Source organism: Centroberyx affinis, unplaced genomic scaffold, assembly GCF_046629955.1.
Source record: "Centroberyx affinis isolate AG114_WGS23_722 - 3 ecotype Tasmania unplaced genomic scaffold, CSIRO-AGI_Caff_v1 ptg007463l_1, whole genome shotgun sequence".
Classification (NCBI taxonomy): domain Eukaryota; kingdom Metazoa; phylum Chordata; class Actinopteri; order Beryciformes; family Berycidae; genus Centroberyx; species Centroberyx affinis.
This window is the reverse complement of record NW_027283769.1, coordinates 37,501-60,000: the sequence shown is the minus strand read 5'-3', so window position 1 is coordinate 60,000 and position 22,500 is coordinate 37,501. Positions and strand designations below refer to the sequence as shown.

General features: G+C 45.9%; 2 protein-coding genes across 2 annotated transcripts in view; both read right to left on the bottom strand.

The window, feature by feature from the left end:
• Positions 1 to 4,320, bottom strand: part of LOC139639607 (dnaJ homolog subfamily C member 1-like) — a gene marked incomplete at its 3' end in the record, with an annotated part of 11,921 nt that extends 7,601 nt beyond the window's left edge. The window contains 2 exon segments of the mRNA XM_071513742.1: positions 2,312 to 2,413; positions 4,053 to 4,320. Coding sequence (XP_071369843.1) covers positions 2,312 to 2,413; positions 4,053 to 4,214 — 264 coding nt within the window.
• Positions 4,321 to 7,222: 2,902 nt separating this feature from the next.
• cdh7a (cadherin 7a) overlaps positions 7,223 to 22,500 on the bottom strand; it is a 49,768-nt gene continuing 34,490 nt past the window's right edge. The window contains exons 9-11 of the mRNA XM_071513744.1: positions 19,160 to 19,277; positions 15,464 to 15,715; positions 7,223 to 7,725 (exon numbers count right to left, since the gene is read on the bottom strand). Coding sequence (XP_071369845.1) covers positions 7,223 to 7,725; positions 15,464 to 15,715; positions 19,160 to 19,277 — 873 coding nt within the window. The remainder of the gene's footprint in view (positions 7,726 to 15,463; positions 15,716 to 19,159; positions 19,278 to 22,500) is intronic.

The following is a 22,500-nucleotide window of genomic DNA, read 5'->3' as shown; positions in this document are numbered from 1 at the left end:
TAACGTAACCTGTATATTGCTTTGATTTTTTTTGTGGTTTCAGTTTAGCAAATTACATTTTTGTCACCGGAAGAAAAAAAGAGTGTGGCTAACTTAATTCTGGTTTAATTCTGGTGAAGTGGTTTGTAAGCCCATAATATTTGGACGCTTTATAATAATAATGGTAAACAGACTGCATTTATATAGCACTTTTATCCAAAGTGCTTTACAACATGCCTTCATTCACCCATTCACACACACATTCACACACACATTCACACACACATTCACACACACATATTCACACACACATTCACACACACATTCACACACACATTCACACACACATTCACACACACATTCACACACACATATTCACACACACATTCACACACACATTCACACACCGATGGCAGTGAGCTCCACGCAGGCTGCTGGCCGACCATCAGGAGCAGTTTGGGGTTCAGTATCTCGCCTAAGGACACTTCCACATGTGGACCGGAGGAGCCGGGGATCGAACCACCGACCTTCTGATCAGTGGACGACCCGCTCTGCCTCCTGAGCCACAGCCGCCCCCGTCACCAAACTGAAATATTAAATAGTAGGCTATATTATTTTAAATTACTTCCCTGGCGTCTGGCAGTGGCGAGAAAAGGACCTGACAACTGAAAATCAAATATAAAATATAGCCGCAAGCGGCCATGAAACGGGTTCCAGCCTTTTCTGAACAGTACTGACGTGGTTCTGAGGACCTGGTCTGAATATATCTCTCGATATATCTGCCAAGTTTCGCGATCATTGAACAAACGGGTGTGGAGTTCTGATTTTGACTACGAAACTTTCACGCAACTTCTTCATCTGGATTAAGAGATACAGTTTTTTGGCATTTGTGGCGCCCCCTACTGTTCAATCGTAAAACAGCTGTGCACACATGGTTATTGACGATATCTGAACAAGTTCACCAAGTTTCATGATGATTGAAAATCTGTCATGAAGTTATAACAATTTAGCTGACAGGCCACGCCCTCTCACAAAAATGTGTTTTCAAAACTTTCAAAATATCTCAAATTTTCCAGACCTTGGAGGGTTGTAGAGTATGGCCAGGAGTTATGACCTTTAAAGTAAAACCTTTAATTATAGCGCCCCCTTCAGGCCGATTGGGTAAATATTTCTTGACCTAGTAATGGTCACCAATATCTGTCATTGGGCCAAATTTCACGTCTCTGCGATGTACCAGCTCACGGCAAGTTGCGCCAACGTGGATGAACATTGATAATATACTGAACAAAAATATAAACGCAACACTTTTGTTTTTTCTCCCATTTTTCATGAGTTGAAATAAAAGATCAAAGACTTTTTCTATGCACACAAAAGGCTTTTTTCTCTCAAATTTTGTTCACAAATGTGTTTAAATCCGTGTTAGTGAGCACTTCTCTGCCCAGAGAATCTTCCACCTGACAGGTGTGGCATCAACATGCTGATTAAACAGCTGATTACTGCACAGGAGCCTTGGGCTGCTCCACTCTAATGTTTTTAATCACAACACAAGACAGAGGTCACAGGCTCTGAGGGAGCGTGCAGGTGGCATGCTGCAAATATACATTTTTAAAGTTGTGAAAGAACCTGTAGGGTTAAATATATTTCAAACAGGGAGCCTCTTCATTGTATTTCTACACTTTCAACCAGGTAATGTGCAAGTAAATGGACATTATTGTTTGCATCAGAGTTGTTACTATTGCTCTCAATATTGTCTGAACATTATGAGACACTGTACATTTATGCTGTGGATATAAATTGAAAATAAAAATTCATTTATTAATTGCTATCTATTAATTGCTGCAGGTAAATCATTCACTCACGACTAAATCCATAGTGTTCATAAAGATAATTATTTGCGTGCGCTAAAGGATCAATAGAAACATTTCCTTCTAACGATCGATCCAAACCGCTGCTTCATGTCTGCTGTCGGCTGTGTGTGATTTCTGCCTCATATGTGTTCAGACTATCCAGCTAACTTAAACTTAAACTTAAACTTAAACTTAAACTTGGGTTTTTGCTTGGGCTTAAGGCTCTGTTGCCCTGGTAACAAGTCTGGCTAAATTGTTATCTCGCTTCGTGAAACGGAAAATCCTGGGCTTATGCCAAATTGTCAACAAACTTATCCGGTTAACTGAGTTAGCCAGGAACGTGAAACGGGACCCGGTCCGGTCTGGTTCGGTTCTGCTGGATTCATGTGATACAGCGGAGTCTTTCTTCAGCCTGGACTGAATGTTACTGCGGAGGAAACCTGACATGCACAGAAATGATGAAGAAGAGATGAAGAAGAGCCTACCTGTCTGAACTGGGTTTCAGCGTTCTCATCCTTGTTCTTGTCTGGATGAAGAGAGAGAGACAGCCGGCGATATGCCTTCTTGATCTCTGCAGACGAAGCATCCTAAACTCAGCAGGAGGAAGACAAACTGACATGTAAAGACAAACATGACAAACTCACATTCCTCTGAGGCATTACAGCTGTTTTATGATGAACTGCTGGAATTTAGTTTACTGGTGGAGCCTCTTTCCTTTACATGTAGCGGGAGAGAGAGAGAGTTTTTCAGTCTACAACCATGAAGTTTCCTTTCATTTTCTCTCCTTCCTATCTCTCTGCTACATTGCATTCTGGTCTCTCTCCTGCTCCTGCAATGCATGCTGGTCTCTCTCCTGCTCCTGTGGTGGAGAAACTGGTCTCTCTCCTCTTCTCTGATGGATCTCTCCCTGTGTGATTGTTGAACGTCTCTTGGTGCAAAATGGCGGCTCTAGAAAGAAGCCCTCGCTCTTCGATCCTGAGGGACTGACACCAAAACCTGACGTTTACCGCTGAGGTTTTACATCCTGAAACATTTTCTCACATCAAACTATAAACATCTGGAGGTGACGTCACCTCGTCTGTGATTGGCCGGTTATCCACCAAGAAGAAAAACACAACAAACTACTGAATGGAGCCGGAGATGAGAAGAACATCACCAACAGCTGGTTCTGTTTGAATTAAAGAGGCTGACTCTGTGTCAGTATTATCCGACTGATAAGCTCATCTAAGTCCTTTGTACATTTTCTGGGTCATTATTTTTAGTTCTGCTATATAATGACCTTCATTTACATGTAGAAGCTCAGACAAACATTCTCTTTCCACATAATTACTCTTCCATTTATTATCAATGGAGCAGCTCCAGGCTGTGATGACATCACTGATTAGAGTTGAGCTTCTCTTCCCTAAAGACTTTACTGAAACCACTGGTCAAGTTAACAGACCCTGAATTTAGAAAGCTGAGTGTTGTGATGCGGGCTAACTGCTAACTGCTAACCTGCTGCTAACCTGGCTGGTCACCTGGCTGGTTCATTAAACCCCATTCAAAACTACCAGGGACTAGCCTACAAGATTTTAGACCTTTACCATCAATAGGATCCACTCTTCACCCCAAGCAGCACTTTCCAGTATTATTTAACCAGCTGAACTGGTTCTACTAAAACCAGCTGAACTGGTTCTACTGAAGCACACTGTGGTGAGCAGAGTGAGACTTTATTAAAATTCATGCTGCTTGTTCCTTCTCTACATGTTGAATTCACCAGTAGATCGCAACAGCTGCCAGATGACTGAATGGAGTCTGGTACAGAGCTAACAGCTGCTAACAGCTAGCTAACGGCTAGCTAACAGCTGCTAACAGCTGCTAACAGCTAGCTAACAACTAGCACAGATCCAAACTACACAACACTACCTATTACCAGCAGGCTAGTTAGTTACTGGTTTTGTCATCTGGGCTGGTGACATGGACAGTTAGCCAGTTTGATTTGGTAGCTAGTCTAGTTAGCCGGGTTAGTTAGTCAGCTTAATTAGCTGGGTTAGTTAACTAGGTTAGCTAGCTGGGTTAACTGTGTCTGCGTGGCACATATTAGTTAGCATTAGCAACGAGCTAGCTAGTTAGCTTAGTGGTGTAAAAGCCGGTGGCTAATGCTATGTGGTTGCCATGGAGATAGCGGCTGTTACGGCAGCAGACAGACAGTTAGCTCTTAGCTAAAGCAGCAGCAACATAACGGACCTGCTCCACGGACAGGAACTGATAAAATGTCTGCGGGATTTCCTCCACCAGGTCGAACAGCTCCAGGTCCGAGTCCCAGGCGGCGGCGGGCCGCAGGACGCTGATGAGGACAGCCGCTGTGAAACACACAGCAGCGGCCTGACGAGCCCACAGCATTATCATTATTATTATTATTATTATTACTGTTATTATTATTATCAACCCGCGGCTCAGCTGGAAAGTCCGTTACCGTTACACATCAGACCTGATCGGGACAGCTCAGCGGATCCGCGACCCGGAACTTTACAACAGAATACTTCCGGGTACAGTTTCACTGTCAAAATAAAAGCCCCATCTAATTTGTTTTCAGTCAGAGGTGAGTGAAGCGCGTGATGCGCCACCGTGTGTCACTTCAGGTAAGTGCAGCCTGAAACCGAACACACCCCGAGAGCAGAAAACTAACCCTAATACTACTAATACTAATACTAATACTAATAATACTAATAATACTAATACTAGTACTAGTACTAGTACTAATACTAATAATACTAATACTACTAATACTAATACTAATACTAATACTAGTACTAATGCTAATACTAATAATACTAATACTAATAATACTAATACTACTAATACTAATACTAATAATACTAATACTACTACTAATACAGATCAGATCCACAGGTCTTCAGGTCCTCAGGTCGTCAGATCTTCAGGTCTTCAGGTCTTCAGGTCCTCAGGTCCTCAGGTCCTCAGGTCTTCAGGTCCTCAGGTCTTCAGGTCTTCAGGTCTTCAGGTCTTCAGGTCCTCAGGTCTTCAGGTCCACAGGTCTTCAGGTCCTCAGGTCCTCAGGTCTTCAGGTCCTCAGGTCTTCAGGTCTTCAGGTCTTCAGGTCTTCAGGTCCTCAGGTCTTCAGGTCCACAGGTCTTCAGGTCCTCAGGTCGTCAGATCTTCAGGTCTTCAGGTCCTCAGGTCCTCAGGTCCTCAGGTCCTCAGGTCCTCAGGTCTTCAGGTCTTCAGGTCTTCAGGTCCTCAGGTCTTCAGGTCCTCAGGTCTTCATGTCTTCGGATCTAAAGTCCAGGCTGAAAACTGAAGCTGAGTGTTTTCGGCAGAATCTTTGACGTCTTTTACTTCACTTCTTAAAACCCGTTTTTATAGACTTGCTTTTATGTGATGTCATCTTTTTATCTTCATTTTTATTTTGTTTTATGCTCAGTATTTATTTTGGTTTTTATTTTACGGTTTTCCTGGTATTGATTTGAATGTTGCTCTTCTTCACCTCTGTCCTTTAATTAAGTTATTATTCTTATTTGAATTATTATTATTGTTATTATTATTATTGTTGTTGTTGTTGTTGTTGTTGTTATTTATTCATGGATGCAACATATTTAATAAAGTACATGTATGTTATATATTTAATAAATTATATAGCAGTTTTAGTTATTACTAAAACTATTAAATTGTTAGTAATGACAGCTCTACTGTTAACTAAGTACTAAATACTTCCACAGTGTCAGTTAGTTGATCATGACCGTATACAGTATATATACTGTATATATACTGTACTGTATATATATGGTATATATTGTGTGTATATACTGTATATGGGTTATGGGTCCACAGCTCCATAGAGAATTAACTGGAAATGATGGATTTTCTGCTTCAGCACAGAGCAAAGAACAAGATCTGTTATAAAACTCATTCAGATGTAAACGCTTTAAGAAATGTCTCTAAGTTCAGTCAAAGTCAGTCTGAGTCCCAGACTGTTCATGTGAAGTGTGATCAGTGAAACATCTGGAAACATCTGGAAACATCTGGAAACATCTGGAAACATCTGGAAACAAATGAACACACACAACAATAACAACAACAACAACAGTGAATCCAAGCCCAGGAGTTTAATGAGCAGTTTGTAATACAACAAAAACATGGAAATAACAATTATTGTACATTACATTGAATATGATATGATTAAAGCACCGGCCCAACAGTAGAAATACACCGGAGTGTTTTCTCTGGGGAACTGGATGAGATGTAGACCGTAATCCACCTTTTTATGAATCCAGTTCAGTCTGGAACAGCGCTGGAATACAACAAAAAACATTTTATTAACACCGCAGAGATCTCTTTATCTCTCTTCATCTTCTCTTTATTTTTATTCATATTATATCCCTTGGTGCCTGTTCTCCAACCTACACCTCCTCCCCTCTGCTCTCCTGCCCAGTAAAGTTCCTTTTATCTGTGACTTTAACAGCATTTGATGATTTAAAACTTTCTTCTGCTGTTGGAAACCGTCTGTCTGTCAAAGAAATGATTGATTATTAAATTACATCTGCTTTCCTTTTCATGGTTTTGATAGCGGCATTTCTGAACATCATCCGTAGAACAGCATGGAAGCTGAACTCCAGTTAAAAATGTATTCAGAAGCTGTCAGAAGTTTGTTTAGTTATTGGAGGAGTGAATGTGTATTTTGAGGTAGAGGGGGATTTTAAAGTTGAGGCAATACTGGCAGCAGTCTGTCTGTTCTACTCCTCAAACATCTAGATCCATAACGGGAAGGAAACATCTGACTGAGGCTTCATGTAACGTTTCCGAACATTTGTCCAAACATTTTCTGTTGCTGATGCTGCAGATCAGGAGTCTCCAGTCATGTCCAACCAAACTACAGCAGCTGATGTCACTTAGCTCCGCCTCTCTGGTGGAAGCTGCTGATCAGTGAAATCCGCTTCTGTGTGTTCGGTTGGAATGAAAACCTGCAGACTCCATGATCGTTGCTGTAGATGACATGAAATGTTTCTTACTGTTTAAAATGCTGACATGAAAACTGTTTGTGTGAGAAACTCCATCATCTCAGTCTCTTGTTCACCTGCTGGTTCCTCTGATCACTGCTGTCCTTCTACATGTTGGAGCTCTGGGTCCTCCATCTTTTTTCTTCATCTTTTTCAATAGAAACAAAGTCCGGTCCTCATATAAAAACAAAGATCCTAGCAGCACCTCCGAACAGCGGAACGACACAACATGAGGTTCCACAAACCGGTCCACCGTTCTCCATCAGAACCTCGTTCCATCTCCTCTTTCCCGATCAGCGTCTCTCTAACGCTCTAAGTTTCTGTACTGCGGCCGACTGCGCCGTGCACCGTGGGTGCCGCTGACCGGAGGTGCCACCCGTGGGTGCCGCTGACCGGGGGCTAGGAGGCGAAGGTGCCGCTGCCTTCGTTGCGGCCGTACAGATCGGCCAGTTTCCTGAACCTCGGCCCCCATTCGCTGAGGAAATCATAGCTTTGCTCTGAATCTGAACCGAGCGACTCCAGCGAACTGAGCGACTCGGCCGCTGAGCCGTTTCCCTCGAAGGCGTAAGTCTGCAGCGAGTCGTAAGGCGGCGCCGTCGGGTCCGAGTCCGCCTCCCGCAGTCTGTCCCGGATAAAGTCCCGGAATATCCTGTCGTCGGGCGCCGAGGCCGCCGTCTTGTACGGCGGCGCTCCGGAGAAGAGCGGCGCCTCGGGGGTGACATCGCGGCGGCTTTTCCCGGTGTTGAGGTTCCTCAGAGCGACCATGTCGAAGGCCTCGGTGTCCTCCTCTCCGCCGCCCTCGTCGTCGTAGCGAACGATGTTCTCTCGGACGTCGCGCTCATCGTCCAACATCAACGGTTCCTTCTTCCTCCACCTCATGGCGACGATCAGCAGGACCAGAACTGAGGAGACAGGAAGAACAGAATTAAGCTAACGGCGTTAAGCTAACCGGCGTTAAGCTAACGGCGTTAAGCTAACAGGCGTTAAGCTAACAGGCGTTAAGCTAACAGGCGTTAAGCTAACGGCGTTAAGATAACGGCGTTAAGCTAACAGGCACGCTTAAAAAAGGATTTGTCACTTTCAGCACGTCAAGCTTGGGACCACACACACACACTTGCAGCCATTACTTGGTATTTCAGTGAATTGGTGGAAAGTAATAAACGCATTGAGTGTTGAATGTGTTGAATCGTGACACAGAGTCCAGCTGGATAAGGTGTTTGGGTTTAAAGTCAGTTATGAATTATGAGAAGAGCCAGAACCTGCCTGTGTATCAGTGAGCTGTTTGTATTTCAGCTCCATGTTCGCCTGATTATCTTCTATTGATCACTATGATCAGTGACTGTGAATGTTTCAACCTGTGTTGAAATAAAGGCTTTTTAATCATCTGACACGTTTCCATGGCAGCTACTACGATACCCATAAGCCTCACAAACTCCTGACCAATCACAGCTCCAGCTCTGCTGTGTAACAGCGTGAATCTAATCTGATCTAATCTAATTCGATCTTCTCTTGTTGAATCTGTAAAATGTTCAGTTGGTTTCAATCCGGAGAGCCGGCTGATCGAAGACAAACTGAAGACTTTGTCACAATGTTGCAGTTAAACTTCTGGTTCGGTTTCTTTTCACACAGCGATATTTCTAAGCCGACCAAAATTTGTAAACAAACCCCATGCGCGATCAAACCGCTCCCTCATTGGTCAGAATTTCCGTGTGGGAATTCTGTACTTCCTGGAAAAAAACAAAACACAGGAACATGGAGCAGAGGCTGAGCACCAGCAGCAGGACAGACTGTTGTCTTTGCTGTTATTCTCTGGTTTTATGTCCAGTGTTTACTGCATGAGCAGAATATTCTATTTGAGCGTGAATCACCGCTGCGTCTGGAAAACAATGTTTTGCTGCATTTGATTGGACGAAGACGCTCTGCTTCCAGACAGCTGGAGACAAACTTTACTGAGCCTGAGGTGACATTCAGCACCAGTTTCTACTCAGAAGACGGATCAGGAAAGCCATCATGCGTAGCGAGTTCAGTCCTTTGTCCAAACAAACCGAACTTGGGGGGGAAACGCTCCAGGGTCCGAAATAAAGACTCCAAATGAACTAGGTGTGAAAACGCCCTAAAGCACTATGGGAATTGTAGTCCTTTACAGAGCTAAGAATGTTAGGTGCACAGTCTGGTACCTATGATTTATTCTCATTTTTCTCAAATTTAAAAATGCATATCCAATTCAATTCTCCATTACCCTCGCACCGTAAGTTCCCCGATGGACTGAATGAGTGGAACCATATGGAACCAGCTGTTCTGAAGTCTGGGTTCTACAGATGAACAGCCAAGACACTTAAGGAACCTTGATGACATCATGACTAACCAGGTGGAAAACTGGATGTACTTCACATAAATAAATAAATTGGTAATCGTGTAAGTACATTTTGGAAGCAGATTCTGTTTAATCCTACACCAAAACAAAATCACAGGAAGTTGTTACTATATCTATATCTTACTATAGCTATACTTTAAATGGAGAAACCATAAAGGCCTTAACCCTCCTATTATGTTAAAATTAACAAACTTAAACCTTAATCCATTTCACTGATCTTTCAAACCAGCTGAAACCAGCTCTTCACCACTTGAGGGCAGAAAGTAAAAAAAAAAAAACTACTAACAGCTGCTGGAAAACCTACAAACACATTTAACATCTTCCTGAAAACACATCTGTCCATTCATACACACACACACACACACACACACACACACACACACACACACACACACACACACACACACACACACACACACTGCAATGACCATTTAAGACGAATGTGTAGACACTCTGACTGTAGTCTTCAGTCTTCAATGGAAAGTCTGAAAACAGCAGTAACAGCTGAGAGGAAGAGGAGGAGCAAGAGGAGGAGGAAGAGCAGGAGGAGGAGGAGGAGGAAGAGCAGGAGGAACAGGAGGAGGTAGAGGAAGAGCAGGAGGAAGAGGAGGAGGGAGGAGGAAGAGCAGGAGGAACAGGAGGAGGAGGGACAGGAGGAGGAAGAGGAGGAGCAGGAGGAGGAGGAAGAGGAACAGGAGGAGGAAAAGGAGGAAGAGGAAGAGCAGGAGGAAGAGGAGGAGGAAAAGGAGGAGGAGGAAGAGCAAGAGGAACAGGAGAAGGAGGAGGAGGGAGGAGGAGGACAAGGAGAAGGAAGAGGAAGAGCAGGAAGAGGAGGAGGAGGAAGAACAAGTGGAAGAGGAGGAGGAGGAGGAACAGGAGGAGGAAGAGCAAGAGGAGGAGGAGGAAGAGCAAGAGGAGGAGGAGGACGAAGAGCAGGAGGAACAGGAGGAGGAAGAGGAGAAGGAAGAGCAGGAGGAGGAGGAGGAAGAGCAGGAGGAAGAGGAGGAGGAGGGAGGAGGAAGAGCAGGAGGAGGAAAAGGAGGAGGAGGAAGAGCAAGAGCAGGAGGAGGAAGAGGAGGATTGTATTGTTGGCATGAAATCCAATGATCTTGACCTGGATCATCGGCAAGAAAATGGATGGATGGATGGATGGGTGGGTGGGTGGATGGATGGATGGAAGGATGGATGGATGGATGGATGGATGGATGGATGGGTGGATGGATGGATGGGTGGATGGATGGATGGATGGGTGGATGGATGGATGGATGGATGGATGGATGGGTGGATGGATGGATGGGTGGATGGATGGATGGATGGATGGATGGGTTGATGGGTGGGTGGATGGGTGGATGGATGGATGGGTGGATGGATGGATGGATGGGTTGATGGGTGGGTGGATGGGTGGATGGATGGATGGGTGGATGGATGGATGGATGGGTGGATGGGTGGATGGATGGATGGATGGATGGGTGGATGGGTGGATGGATGGATGGGTGGATGGATGGATGGATGGATGGGTGGATGGATGGATGGATGGACGGATGGACGGGTGGATGGGTGGACGGATGGACGGGTGGATGGATGGACGGATGGATGGGTGGATGGATGGACGGATGGATGGGTGGACGGATGGGTGGATGGGTGGATGGATGGATGGGTGGATGGATGGATGGATGGATGGGTGGATGGATGGATGGATGGATGGATGGGTGGATGGATGGATGGATGGATGGATGGATGGATGGATGGACGGATGGATGGGTGGATGGATGGATGGAAGGATGGAAGGATGGATGGATGGATGGATGGATGGATGGGTGGATGGGTGGATGGATGGGTGGATGGTTGATTAAGAAGAACGTGTGCACACCGATTACGTCCTAAACTGCATTCAAGAGCAATTCACAGTAACACGATACTGTGACTCACTGATCACATCAGAATATCCGAGTGATTTGGGGAATGAAGTTGAACTGTGAAAGTAAAGGACAATTCGCTGTTATACAGCCTGAAAGGGTTAGGGAAGGCTGAAATGCGATGTCCAGGTCCCAGCATGCAGCCTTCTCAGCTCTCACTGGACAAAGATGTCATCAGACCTCAAAAATGCTTGCCAGTGCAATTTATAAGCTCCTTTAGTAGATGAAGCCCTGGCTTCACCGCCTCCTGAAGCTCTGACCGTTCAGAGGCCAAGCCCAGAGGTTGAGCCGCCGTGGTTCCGGGTGCCACAGAGAACCCCTGGTTCAGGTCGGGTCTCAAAGATGTTGATATGTCCGCCCGGCCGAGGAGGCTTCCGGTGTCCGCTCGCTGACCCGCACCCCGTCCCGTCACGGAGGCGTCCTGCACAGCTTCACCCCCCCTGGGAGAAAGGAGCATGAGCGCCACATCAACAGACACTGCGTTGATACCACTAGACGACGGAGCCTGTGGCGCTTTGGGTGAAGTCTGTGGCAGTTGAACCACAGCTGAAGTGGTATGAGATGGAGCAGGCCCAAGGGAACCAATAGTGAGGCTGCTGTCAGCAAGCCTAACAGATGCTAGCAGTCTGGGGCTAGCACAGTCTGACCCTGCTGAAAGCGACCCAGGAATGAAAGGATGGCCTCCGTTCTTGCCTGAGGCAGACATGCCTTCATTCATCCTGCCCAGAGCAGGGAGCTGCAGAGAGTTCTGCAGGGGCAGGTGCTCAGATGAAAAAGGGGGCAAACAGTCTGTGGAATAATCTCTGTGTTTCAGGAGTGCAGTGATGAGGTGTTGTTATATCACTTTACTCATCTGTTACATTTGCTTCCATCTCTTATCTTCCTCTTCTTTCTCCCCCTCACCTCTCTGCTGAGGCGGGTGGAGACTCATTTCTCCCCCAGCTGCGGTCATCCTGATCACATGACCTCACATTCTATTTCGCTCCACGGATCAGGTAACGTTAACGTTAGCAGAGTAAACAGCCATAAGTGCAGTTATTGCAGAAATAGACTCAATAACAACAATTAAACAAGAACAAGAGCATGCACTGGTGGAGTTTCTTGGCGGAAAAGACGTTTTTGTCGTTCTGCTGATTGGCTGAAGGAGTTTGTCTGTCAAGGCGAGTAGTCCCGCCCACTGAAATCGATGTGGGCGGCTAGAAGTCCAGACTGATCCGTGGAGCGAAACAGAATGTGAGGTCATGTGATCAGGATGGTCTTACCAGGCTAGGTCATCCTCCCTGCACCTCTTGATTCTCTGCTGGGCAGGTTTCTGTGGGGCGCTCCGGGGCTGCCGAGCAGGTGGAGGCTCCACATGCCTCTCGAGTGGTGGTAGGTGGTGGCTCTCCTGATGCACTGACCTGAAAGGAGGGGCACAAAGTAGAGGTGGAGGCATGAAATGCCTTAATGTCCCGGTCCCTCCTGACCCTGTCAGTCTGTTGCAGGATGTCGTCCACTCCAGGGCCAAAGGTGATTCCCGGGATAAGGGGAAGACCAGCAAACGTCCCCTGCATTGACGACGGGAGCTTGGTCTGCGCCAACCAGAGGTGGCGGCTAGAAGTCACCACCTGGCCCAGAGCCTTGCCATTGGCCCGGGCCATGTCCTTCTGAACCTGGGAAATCAGATGAGACACTTCCTCTACCTCCTTAATAATTTATCTCGCGCCCACTGCGACTTTTTGTAGGTAGGCCTGGAGAGGCTTTGCTGCATTAGACAGGTGACCTAATGCAGTAAGTGACCCATAGACCGATTTAAGGTCATCGTCGAACACCCTGGGTGGACCAGGTTTAAGGCGGGGGCTTTTCCCAACAATGGGCCTCATGCAAGAACATTTTCGTATTCTTATCTTAAATTTCTTGTACTTTTTTCGTGAGGTGGACTGGTGTGCCACGTCAGATTCACCAAGCGCTCGTATCTTCAGAAAACATTGTAAATGACCTGCGTAAACATGATGAATTCCACCTGTTCTAAATGAATGCGCGTTCATGAGAATTGTGAATTTGCATAATTGACGCCCCAATAATGCCATATAAGGTTAGGGGTCCGGCCCATATGTCCGGAAGCTTAATTCATAAAACTGATAGGAAGACTAAGAAGAAGTCTACCAGCTGTGAGACTGAAGTCAGAAATAAGTCAACCAAAGCATAATATTTAATATAATTCAATAGTGGAATCAAAGGCCCTGCTAAATAACTTGTGCTGTTAATGCAGTTTGGTCTGTTGTGTGTACGAAAAACATCTATAGTATTCCTATACATTTTAGATGAATACTAAATAAATATCCCAACAAAGCTATAATTCCCTATAGGAATATTATAGTGATACTACAGAAGACAAAATACCATGATAAGGTCACTATAAACTCACTATTGAGTACCACAGACACTCTTAGTCCCTATTGGAGTATTATAGGAATATTATAGGACTATAGTGATTTGTCGTTAGGGCACTGTCACAGAAATAAAAAAAGAAAAGAAGAAAAGAAATGGCTTGACATGAAATTAGATGCAAAAAGCAAGACGATCCATGACTGTAACAGGAGGGCCAGGAGGAATCCTCCGTTAGACAGATGACAGAACAGGCCGATACCTGCCGCATGTCACATGTTCAGTGATGTCACCCTGGACAGCGACTTGCACCTCAACCTGGTGAGACCTAAAACCATTTCTCTTTTTAAAGTTTAGATTCACTTAAACCCACATTAACGTTATCAGCTGGAGTAAAATAGCCTAGAAATCAGATTTATCTCCCTCTATAATGTATTTCCCCCAATACAATCTAACCTTGCCTTTGTCTCATCTGAGTGTTTGTCAAATAACCTGCAAAGTAGTGTTTTTTGTTTTGTCTTTGCATTGAGCCTCTTACAGGCGACTATGTAACCCACATGGATACTTATGAGATTTTATGCGGCTCTGGTAAAATAAATTACGCAACACTCCCTTGCTATTTTTCCTATGACTATAACCACTGTACTGGTTAATCTCAACATGATTATACATTACTTTACAGTGTAATTTATATATTCAAACTCAACATTTCTTCAAAGTGACAGAGATACAATCCATTAGTCAACAACAAAGGTTTTTTTTGCTTTGGAGAACGCAGGTTGATTGTGCGTGACTCGTACGACAGGTCTGGACCACTCGTACATTTCGTTCGTACCTAAGAGAAAATTCTAAATACGAGAAAATTCGTGAATGCGGCAAGTTCTCTTAAATCACTCGTACGAGTGATTTAAGAACGAATCTGAGGCCCAATGTCTTTGTGTGGCAGGACCATGGCAGCTATAATCATGTCCATGCCTGGGTATCCACAAGCAAAGACGGCTCTCTGACGAAAGGTCAAGCCTTCTATCACGGCCTCCTTAAGAGCATCAAATATGGGGACCGCAGCTGTGCTGCCCCCGGCCCCGTCCTACGTGAGGTCCAGGTCGACCAACAGGTCCTGGAACCCTTTTTGATGAGCCGGACCTGCTGCTGCCTGCTCGCTGCCCCGTTCAGAGGGCTCGCTCCACTGTACAGCCTCTCCGGTAAACAGAGTCCATCACTGGTCACCACTGAGAGACTGTCCTCTTCTCCAAGAGGAGCATGCTCTTGCTGCTCCCTCACCGCCCCTGAGACGCCGCCAGACCCCGAGTCACTCCAGTGAGCGGCTGTGGAGCGGGAACCCCGGCTCTTTCTCCCTCTGCCCGGATCTCGTTTCCTAGGGGGATCCCGAGCAGCTGGGGGGCCTAATGCAGCACCGGTGAACCGCACCAGAGGGAGGCAGATGCAAAGGGCACCCGGGTCACCGCATGGCCTCCAAACGGGCCGTGTGCAAACGCTCCGAAAAAACAGTGTAACACAGGCAACTGTTTGGATGCTTCAGTTTATAATACAGTCCGTCCCAACAAAATAATCCAGAACAGGATTTCCCTCACTCCACACAAAAAGAAATTCAAAAAACCAAGCACAGATTAGAAGAATAGATTAAAATAACTGGACCTGGTCTGGATTAAAATAACTGGACCTGGTCTAGATTAAACTGTCTGGTACCACTTGTCAATCAGGACTCAGAATTTTACTGTTCTGAGAAATTATTCATTAAAATCCACCTCTTTGATAAACATCATGAAGCACATTATTATTGTCCTGATGCACATTTCAACACAAACTCGTGAAGTTACATCAGATTTAGTGATTCAGTTGCCACAGCCGACATTAAGCTGAAGGGGTTCAGTGTCTTCAACAGGCCACTTGGCTGTCGGCCTGTCAGATTGTGGTTCTGGATGAGCGTCTGTAACACCGAGGCGGGGTTAGCGGCGGTCTTACCCAGCAGTGTGAGGACGCAGGCGAGGATGGCGGTGAGGGCGGCGGTGCTGAGGCCGGCCGACAGCAGCGCCGCTTCCTGGCCGCAGGACTGATGGTTTCCCTCCGGATCACATTCACACACTCTGATGGACAGAGTGTTGGTGCTGCTGAGCGCCGGGCTGCCGCTGTCCGTTATTAACACCGGGAGGAGGAAGACCAACTGGTCCCGATGCTGGAAACCTCCTCGCTTGGTCAGGACAGAGGCTGTGTTGTCTGTTGAGTGTGTGGGGGGGGTGGGGGTGGGGGGGGGGGGGAATAATATAAACAATATAAACTAACTCATGCTCATCTTCACCCACACACTGCGGCCACATGCTTGATTTATTCTGTTTATTTATATCTGTGAAGATTTTATTTCTGATCACATGTTCTCTTCTGCATCTTTCCAGGTGCTGGCTCTGTCACATAAACATACAATAAGTTCACACTTTTTTTTTTAAAGATTATATTTTGCCTTTCTGCTTTATTGGACAGTGACATCAGAGAGCGAGCAGAGAGAGGGAACGGGCCGGATTCAAACCCGAAGTGCACACACTTCACCAACCAATCAGCTCTTAAATGTACCTGTTTTTTATGATTTGAGTGATATCTTGACTCAGTTAAGGACATAAATGACCTGGTTACATGTTTTAATGATTTATGTTCGTACATTTTAGATTCTAATGCCCCTCTGAAGCCCAGGTCGGTACGGAGTGTAAATCATCTCCAGCATCCGCCAGTAGGAAAGGGACTGAGGGCGGAGCTGAAGTGGAAAAATACACATCACACATCTCCAAGGTGATAAAGTTAAGGATGCGAGAGCTGAGTTCACAAATGTTGCTGCTAATAAGCATAACTGTAGGTTTTTATTTAATGCCGCTGAGAAACGGGTTGATCCCTGACCCCTTCTGTTGAAGTCTGCAATAATTTCAAAGCATTTTTTGTTGACAAGATGAACATTATAAGATCTGACATTACTCCTCGTACCTCATTCTTTATTTCACCAGTTTCTCCTGCTTTGCTGACACAGTTTGCCCCTATCAGAGATTCGATGTCCCACATGTGTTTATCTTTTTATCCTCCAGATATTTCACCTTCCAGATTCCTCTGAAGTCCTGGGAGCCTCCAGCCAACTCACTGTTGTTAATGAATCTCTCACCTCTGTTGTGTCCTGATTTATATTTTTAAGTAAGAAACCTGGCTCTGATCCATCTCTCCCATAAAATTACCGATTACCGATCTCTGAGCTTCTTCTCCTCTAAAGTTCTTGAAAGTCGGTTCCCTTACGACCAGCGGCGCAGTGCTGACGCTGCAGAACATTTTTGACTTGAGGCAGCTTTCGACACTATTGATCACTCAATATGATTGGATAGACTGAGGGACTGATTGGTTTCTCTGCTAGCTAACAGATGTTTTACGGTATCGATTGGTGACTGTCTCCTAATCTGCTCCTCTGACGTGATGGAAATGTATTTTTATTCTAAATAAATGTTAATCCATAAGTTACCTACTGCAGCTTTAAACCTGCAATAAGTGATTTCAGACCCTGTAACCAGTCCTGAAGCTAGGTGGAGATTTCCATGAGATGTGATGATGTAAACAAACAGCAGCAGCTGTGTTGTTGTTTTCTCCTCTTTCCTAAAGCTTGTCGTCACCTTCGGTCGACTCGTAGCTTTTCCTTTATTAAAACTAGCTCCTCTCCTCTCTCTCTGGTAAAGGCGAATCTAAGAGAAATGTGTGTATTGATAAATATTATGGAAAAATTAACAAAAAAGATATTATTTGTTCGCTGTCACTTGTTCATGAATCAATGACCGAATAACAAGAAGCAAGAGTCACTTGGTTCTTCAAATATACAGGTTCTCACTGATTAAATCTACACAGTTCTCACTGATTAAAAGGCTGCCCTCTAGTGGTGCTGAGTAGACATTACATCGTTCACAACAAAGTGAATGAGAACCATGTGGAACCAACCCACTCTTTCCTCTCTCACCTGCACATCACGGCCAGAAAGTCAAACAGCTGCTTTCACGGAGTGACTCATACAGAACCGATTCTCTCTATCACTAATATCACCTATCACCTATCACCTATCACCTATCATCTATCACCTATCACCTATCACCTATCACCTATCACCTATCACCTATCATCTATCATCTATCATCTATCATCTATCACCTATCACCTATCACCTATCATCTATCATCTATCACCTATCACCTATCACCTATCACCTATCATCTATCATCTATCATCTATCATCTATCACCTATCACCTATCACCTATCACCTATCACCTATCACCTATCATCTATCATCTATCATCTATCACCTATCACCTATCACCTATCACCTATCATCTATCACCTATCACCTATCATCTATCATCTATCACCTATCACCTATCACCTATCACCTATCACCTATCACCTATCATCTATCACCTATCACCTATCATCTATCACCTATCACCTATCATCTATCACCTATCACCTATCATCTATCATCTATCATCTATCACCTATCACCTATCACCTATCACCTATCACCTATCATCTATCACCTATCATCTATCATCTATCACCTATCACCTATCACCTATCATCTATCATCTATCACCTATCATCTATCACCTATCATCTATCACCTATCATCTATGCTGGTGTTCTTGCACTGGACCCAATTCAAACAGAATTCAGTTCAGTTCTCCTCAGATCGCCGAGTCTGGATCCTCCTACATCACAGATTTATTGAAGCCAAACAAAGTCACTCAGATCTTTAGTTTTGCTTCTTTCAGGACCAAAGTCTGTTAATTCTTCGCTCAAAACTGAAACCTTAAATCTCGGTGCTTTCGCTGTCCTGGCCCCGACTTTCTGGAATCGCCTCTCCCTATTGGTCAGATCCAGAGTCTCCATGCAGTTGTTGCATTGCAACAGAAATCTGATGATGGCGGGACAGTGTTTTTTTTTTTTTTTTTTTTTTAAACCTCCGTGGATAAACCAAATCTTCACTTCAGTCATGTAAATGGTTTAACGGGCCTGTAGTCTCACTCTATTGGCGTCATTGTGAGCTGATGTGATTGGCCAGGATCGAACCTTCCACCCCTACTGATCATTTATTCCTCCTAAACTCCTTCTACGCCGCACCGCCCGTCTGCGGTCAGCAAATTACCAAAAATCTATTGGTCAGACCGGAGCGAGCTTGGACCGTGAACACCAAGGGTTCAGGCTCAGGAGGATTCAGGACTAAAACTCCTCTGGCTGAATTACTTCACTCCTGAATTCTACCTGAATTTATCTTGATATGAGAAAGACCTCAGATGGCTGGTGAAGCATTAGATCCATTCACTTTATCTATTAAGTTTTCTTCTCTTAAGAATAAAGATCCATTAAGAGCAGACAGAGGCTAAACTGGACTTAGAAATTAATAGTCAACATTTCCAAATTATTTTTTCAGGGGAGCGAACCTCTGCATTGTTTAATATATTATAAATTCTCCAATTTAAGTAGGAGAGTCTAGATTTAGAAAGACTGAAGGAGTCAAGCAGGTGAGAAAACCTGAATAAATAAGAGAATAAGAATAAACCTACTAACCCTACACTACTGTTACAGTTCAAGTTATTTACAGTGAACTGCACCTTTATTATAATTTAAAGTTATTTACAGTGAACTGCACCTTTATTGTCTCGCAGGGTGAAGTTGCGGTTCCCAGCAGCCTCGGCGGTCAGGGAGAACAGGAAGCGGTGTCCACCCTGCGGCTCGTCTCGGTCCACAGCGCTGACCGTCTCAATAACCTGAGGGGTCAAAGGTCAAACACATCACATTCAACACAGTTGAACCTCCGGTTTGGTTTTATTTGGTCCGACATGCTGCACACACACACACACACACACACACACACACACACACACACACACACACACACACACACACACACACACACACAGCAGACAGATCAGCTCTCTGAGAGCAGATTTGGCTGCTGGACCAAAGCAGATTTCAGATTTATGTTCCGTTACTTTAATCAGAAATAAATAACATGATAATCAGCTGATTTCTGTCACAGCATTTTATTTGAGCCAAACAGATCACCATCCAATAATATGGAGGTCAGGGGTCAGAGGTCACAGCAGCCTGACCCAGAAACATGTAGCTGAGGATCTGAGGATGAAACACATTCACTGTTCAAACCATGAAACAGAGGGTCCACTTGTTATTCCACCCGGCGTACGCCGAAACTGGCCCGGGTGGGCGGAGTCAGCACTGGATATTAAACTGGGCGACGCCGCGGCGCGAGACTGTCTGAGTGAAGAACAGCTGATTAATGTTTACAGCTGCTGATTTGATATGTTGCCTGACATGTTGCCACGTTGCCTGACATGTTGCCACGTTGCCTGACATGTTGCCACTTTGCCTGACATGTTGCCACGTTGCCTGACATGTTGCCACGTTGCCTGACATGTTGCCACGTTGCCTGACATGTTGCCACGTTGCCACGTTGCCTGACATGTTGCCACGTTGCCTGACATGTTGCCACGTTGCCTGACATGTTGCCACGTTGCCTGACATGTTGCCACGTTGCCTGACATTACCATTACTATTACGATTGGATCACCACTGTCATTGATCAGTCAAATATTCTGTGAACTGGTTCACTGATGTTCTGTTCTGTCAGAAGCTCACTGACCGAACACAGTGATTGGCTGGATGTGATGACCGTGCTGAACAGTGATTGGCTGGATGTGATGACCGTGCTGAACAGTGATTGGCTGGATGTGATGACCGTGCTGAACAGTGATTGGTTGATAGCTCAAGCTGTCCCAGGACAACCAATAGCCCCGCCCCCCTGCAGTCTGTCCTGAACGTCTCAGCAGGTTCCAGTAAATCAGTTCTTCAGTTTCTCTGCTCCAGTCGTTGTAACGTTCCAGTAAAGTTCTGTGTGGAGCGTCTGTGTGAACGATGACAGAACGTTAGCGGCAGAACGTTATAAACAGAACGTTAGCGGCAGAACGTTAGCGGCAGAACGTTAGCGGCAGAACGTTATCAACAGAACGTTAGCGGCAGAACGTTAGCGGCAGAACGTTAGCGGCAGAGTGGCAGAACGTTAGCAGCAGAACGTTAGCAACAGAACGTTAGCGGCAGAACGGCAGAACGTTAACGGCAGAACGTTAGCTGCAGAGCGGCAGAACGTTAGCGGCAGAACGTTAGCGGCAGAACGTTAGTTGCAGAACGTTAGCGGCAGAACGTTAGCGGCAGAACGTTAGCTGCAGAACGTTAGCGGCAGAACGTTAGCGGCAGAGTGGCAGAACGTTAGCAGCAGAACATTAGCGGCAGAACGGCAGAACGTTAGCGGCAGAACGGCAGAGCGTTAGCGGCAGAGCGTTAGCGGCAGAGAGCGGCAGAACGTTAGCGGCAGAACGTTAGCGGCAGAGCGTTAGCGGCAGAGAGCGGCAGAACGTTAGCGGCAGAACGTTAGCGGCAGAACGTTAGCGGCAGAACGTTAGCAATAGAACGTTAGCGGCAGAACGTTAGCGGCAGAACGTTAGCAACAGAACGTTAGCGGCAGAACGTTAGCGGCAGAACGTTAGCAACAGAACGTTAGCGGCAGAACGTTAGCGGCAGAACGTTAGCAACAGAACGTTAGCGGCAGAGCGGCAGAACGTTAGCGGCAGAACGTTAGCGGCAGAGCGGCAGAACGTTAGCGGCAGAACGTTAGCGGCAGAACGTTAGCGGCAGAACGTTAGCAATAGAACGTTAGCGGCAGAACGTTAGCGGCAGAACGTTAGCAGCAGAACGTTAGCGGCAGAACGTTAGCAACAGAACGTTAGCGGCAGAACGTTAGCGGCAGAACGTTAGCAACAGAACGTTAGCGGCAGAATGTTAGCGGCAGAATGTTAGCGGCAGAGCGGCAGAACGTTAGCGGCAGAACGTTAGCGGCAGAGCGGCTCTGTCGTTAACGTTCTGTCATCGTTCACACAGAACTTTACTGGAACGTTACGACTGGAGAAACACAAACAGACGACCGGACATGTGGAGACACCAGAGAGAGACGTGTGGAGACACCAGAGAGATCCTGGAGTCGGGCGGACGGAGAGATCAGCTGCCGAGTTTCAGACCGCAGAGACTCCGGAGGTTGAAGGTCACTTCAGGAGGTTGAAGGTCACTTCAGGAGGTTGAAGGTCACTTCAGGAGGTTGAAGGTCGCTTCAGGAGGTTAAAGGTCACTTCAGGAGGTTGAAGGTCGCTTCAGGAGGTTAAAGGTCACTTCAGGAGGTTGAAGGTCGCTTCAGGAGGTTAAAGGTCACTTCAGGAGGTTAAAGGTCGCTTCAGGAGGTTAAAGGTCACTTCAGGAGGTTGAAGGTCGCTTCAGGAGGTTAAAGGTCACTTCAGGAGGTTAAAGGTCACTTCAGGAGGTTAAAGGTCACTTCAGGAGGTTAAAGGTCGCTTCAGGGAACAACAGGAATTCAGCGGTGTTGTCAGAGTTACGTTAAAGAACAGAAAGGCCGGACTGTTCTCTGTGAACAAACTGAAGCCTTTACTGCCTTTACAAATTAAAATGACAATTTTCCAGGTTTCATGTGTGAAAGGCTGATGAGAGCAGAGAGGTCATCACATCAGGACAGACAGACAGACAGACAGACAGACAGACAGACAGACAGGCAGACAGGCAGACAGGCAGACAGGCAGACAGGCAGACAGACAGGCAGACAGGCAGACAGACAGGCAGACAGGCAGACAGACAGACAGACAGACAGACAGGCAGACAGGCAGACAGGCAGACAGGCAGACAGACAGGCAGACAGGCAGACAGACAGGCAGACAGGCAGACAGACAGGCAGACAGGCAGACAGACAGACAGACAGGCAGACAGGCAGACAGGCAGACAGGCAGACAGGCAGACAGACAGACAGGCAGACAGACAGGCAGGCAGACAGGCAGACAGACAGACAGACAGGCAGACAGACAGACAGGCAGACAGACAGACAGACAGACAGACAGGCAGACAGACAGACAGACA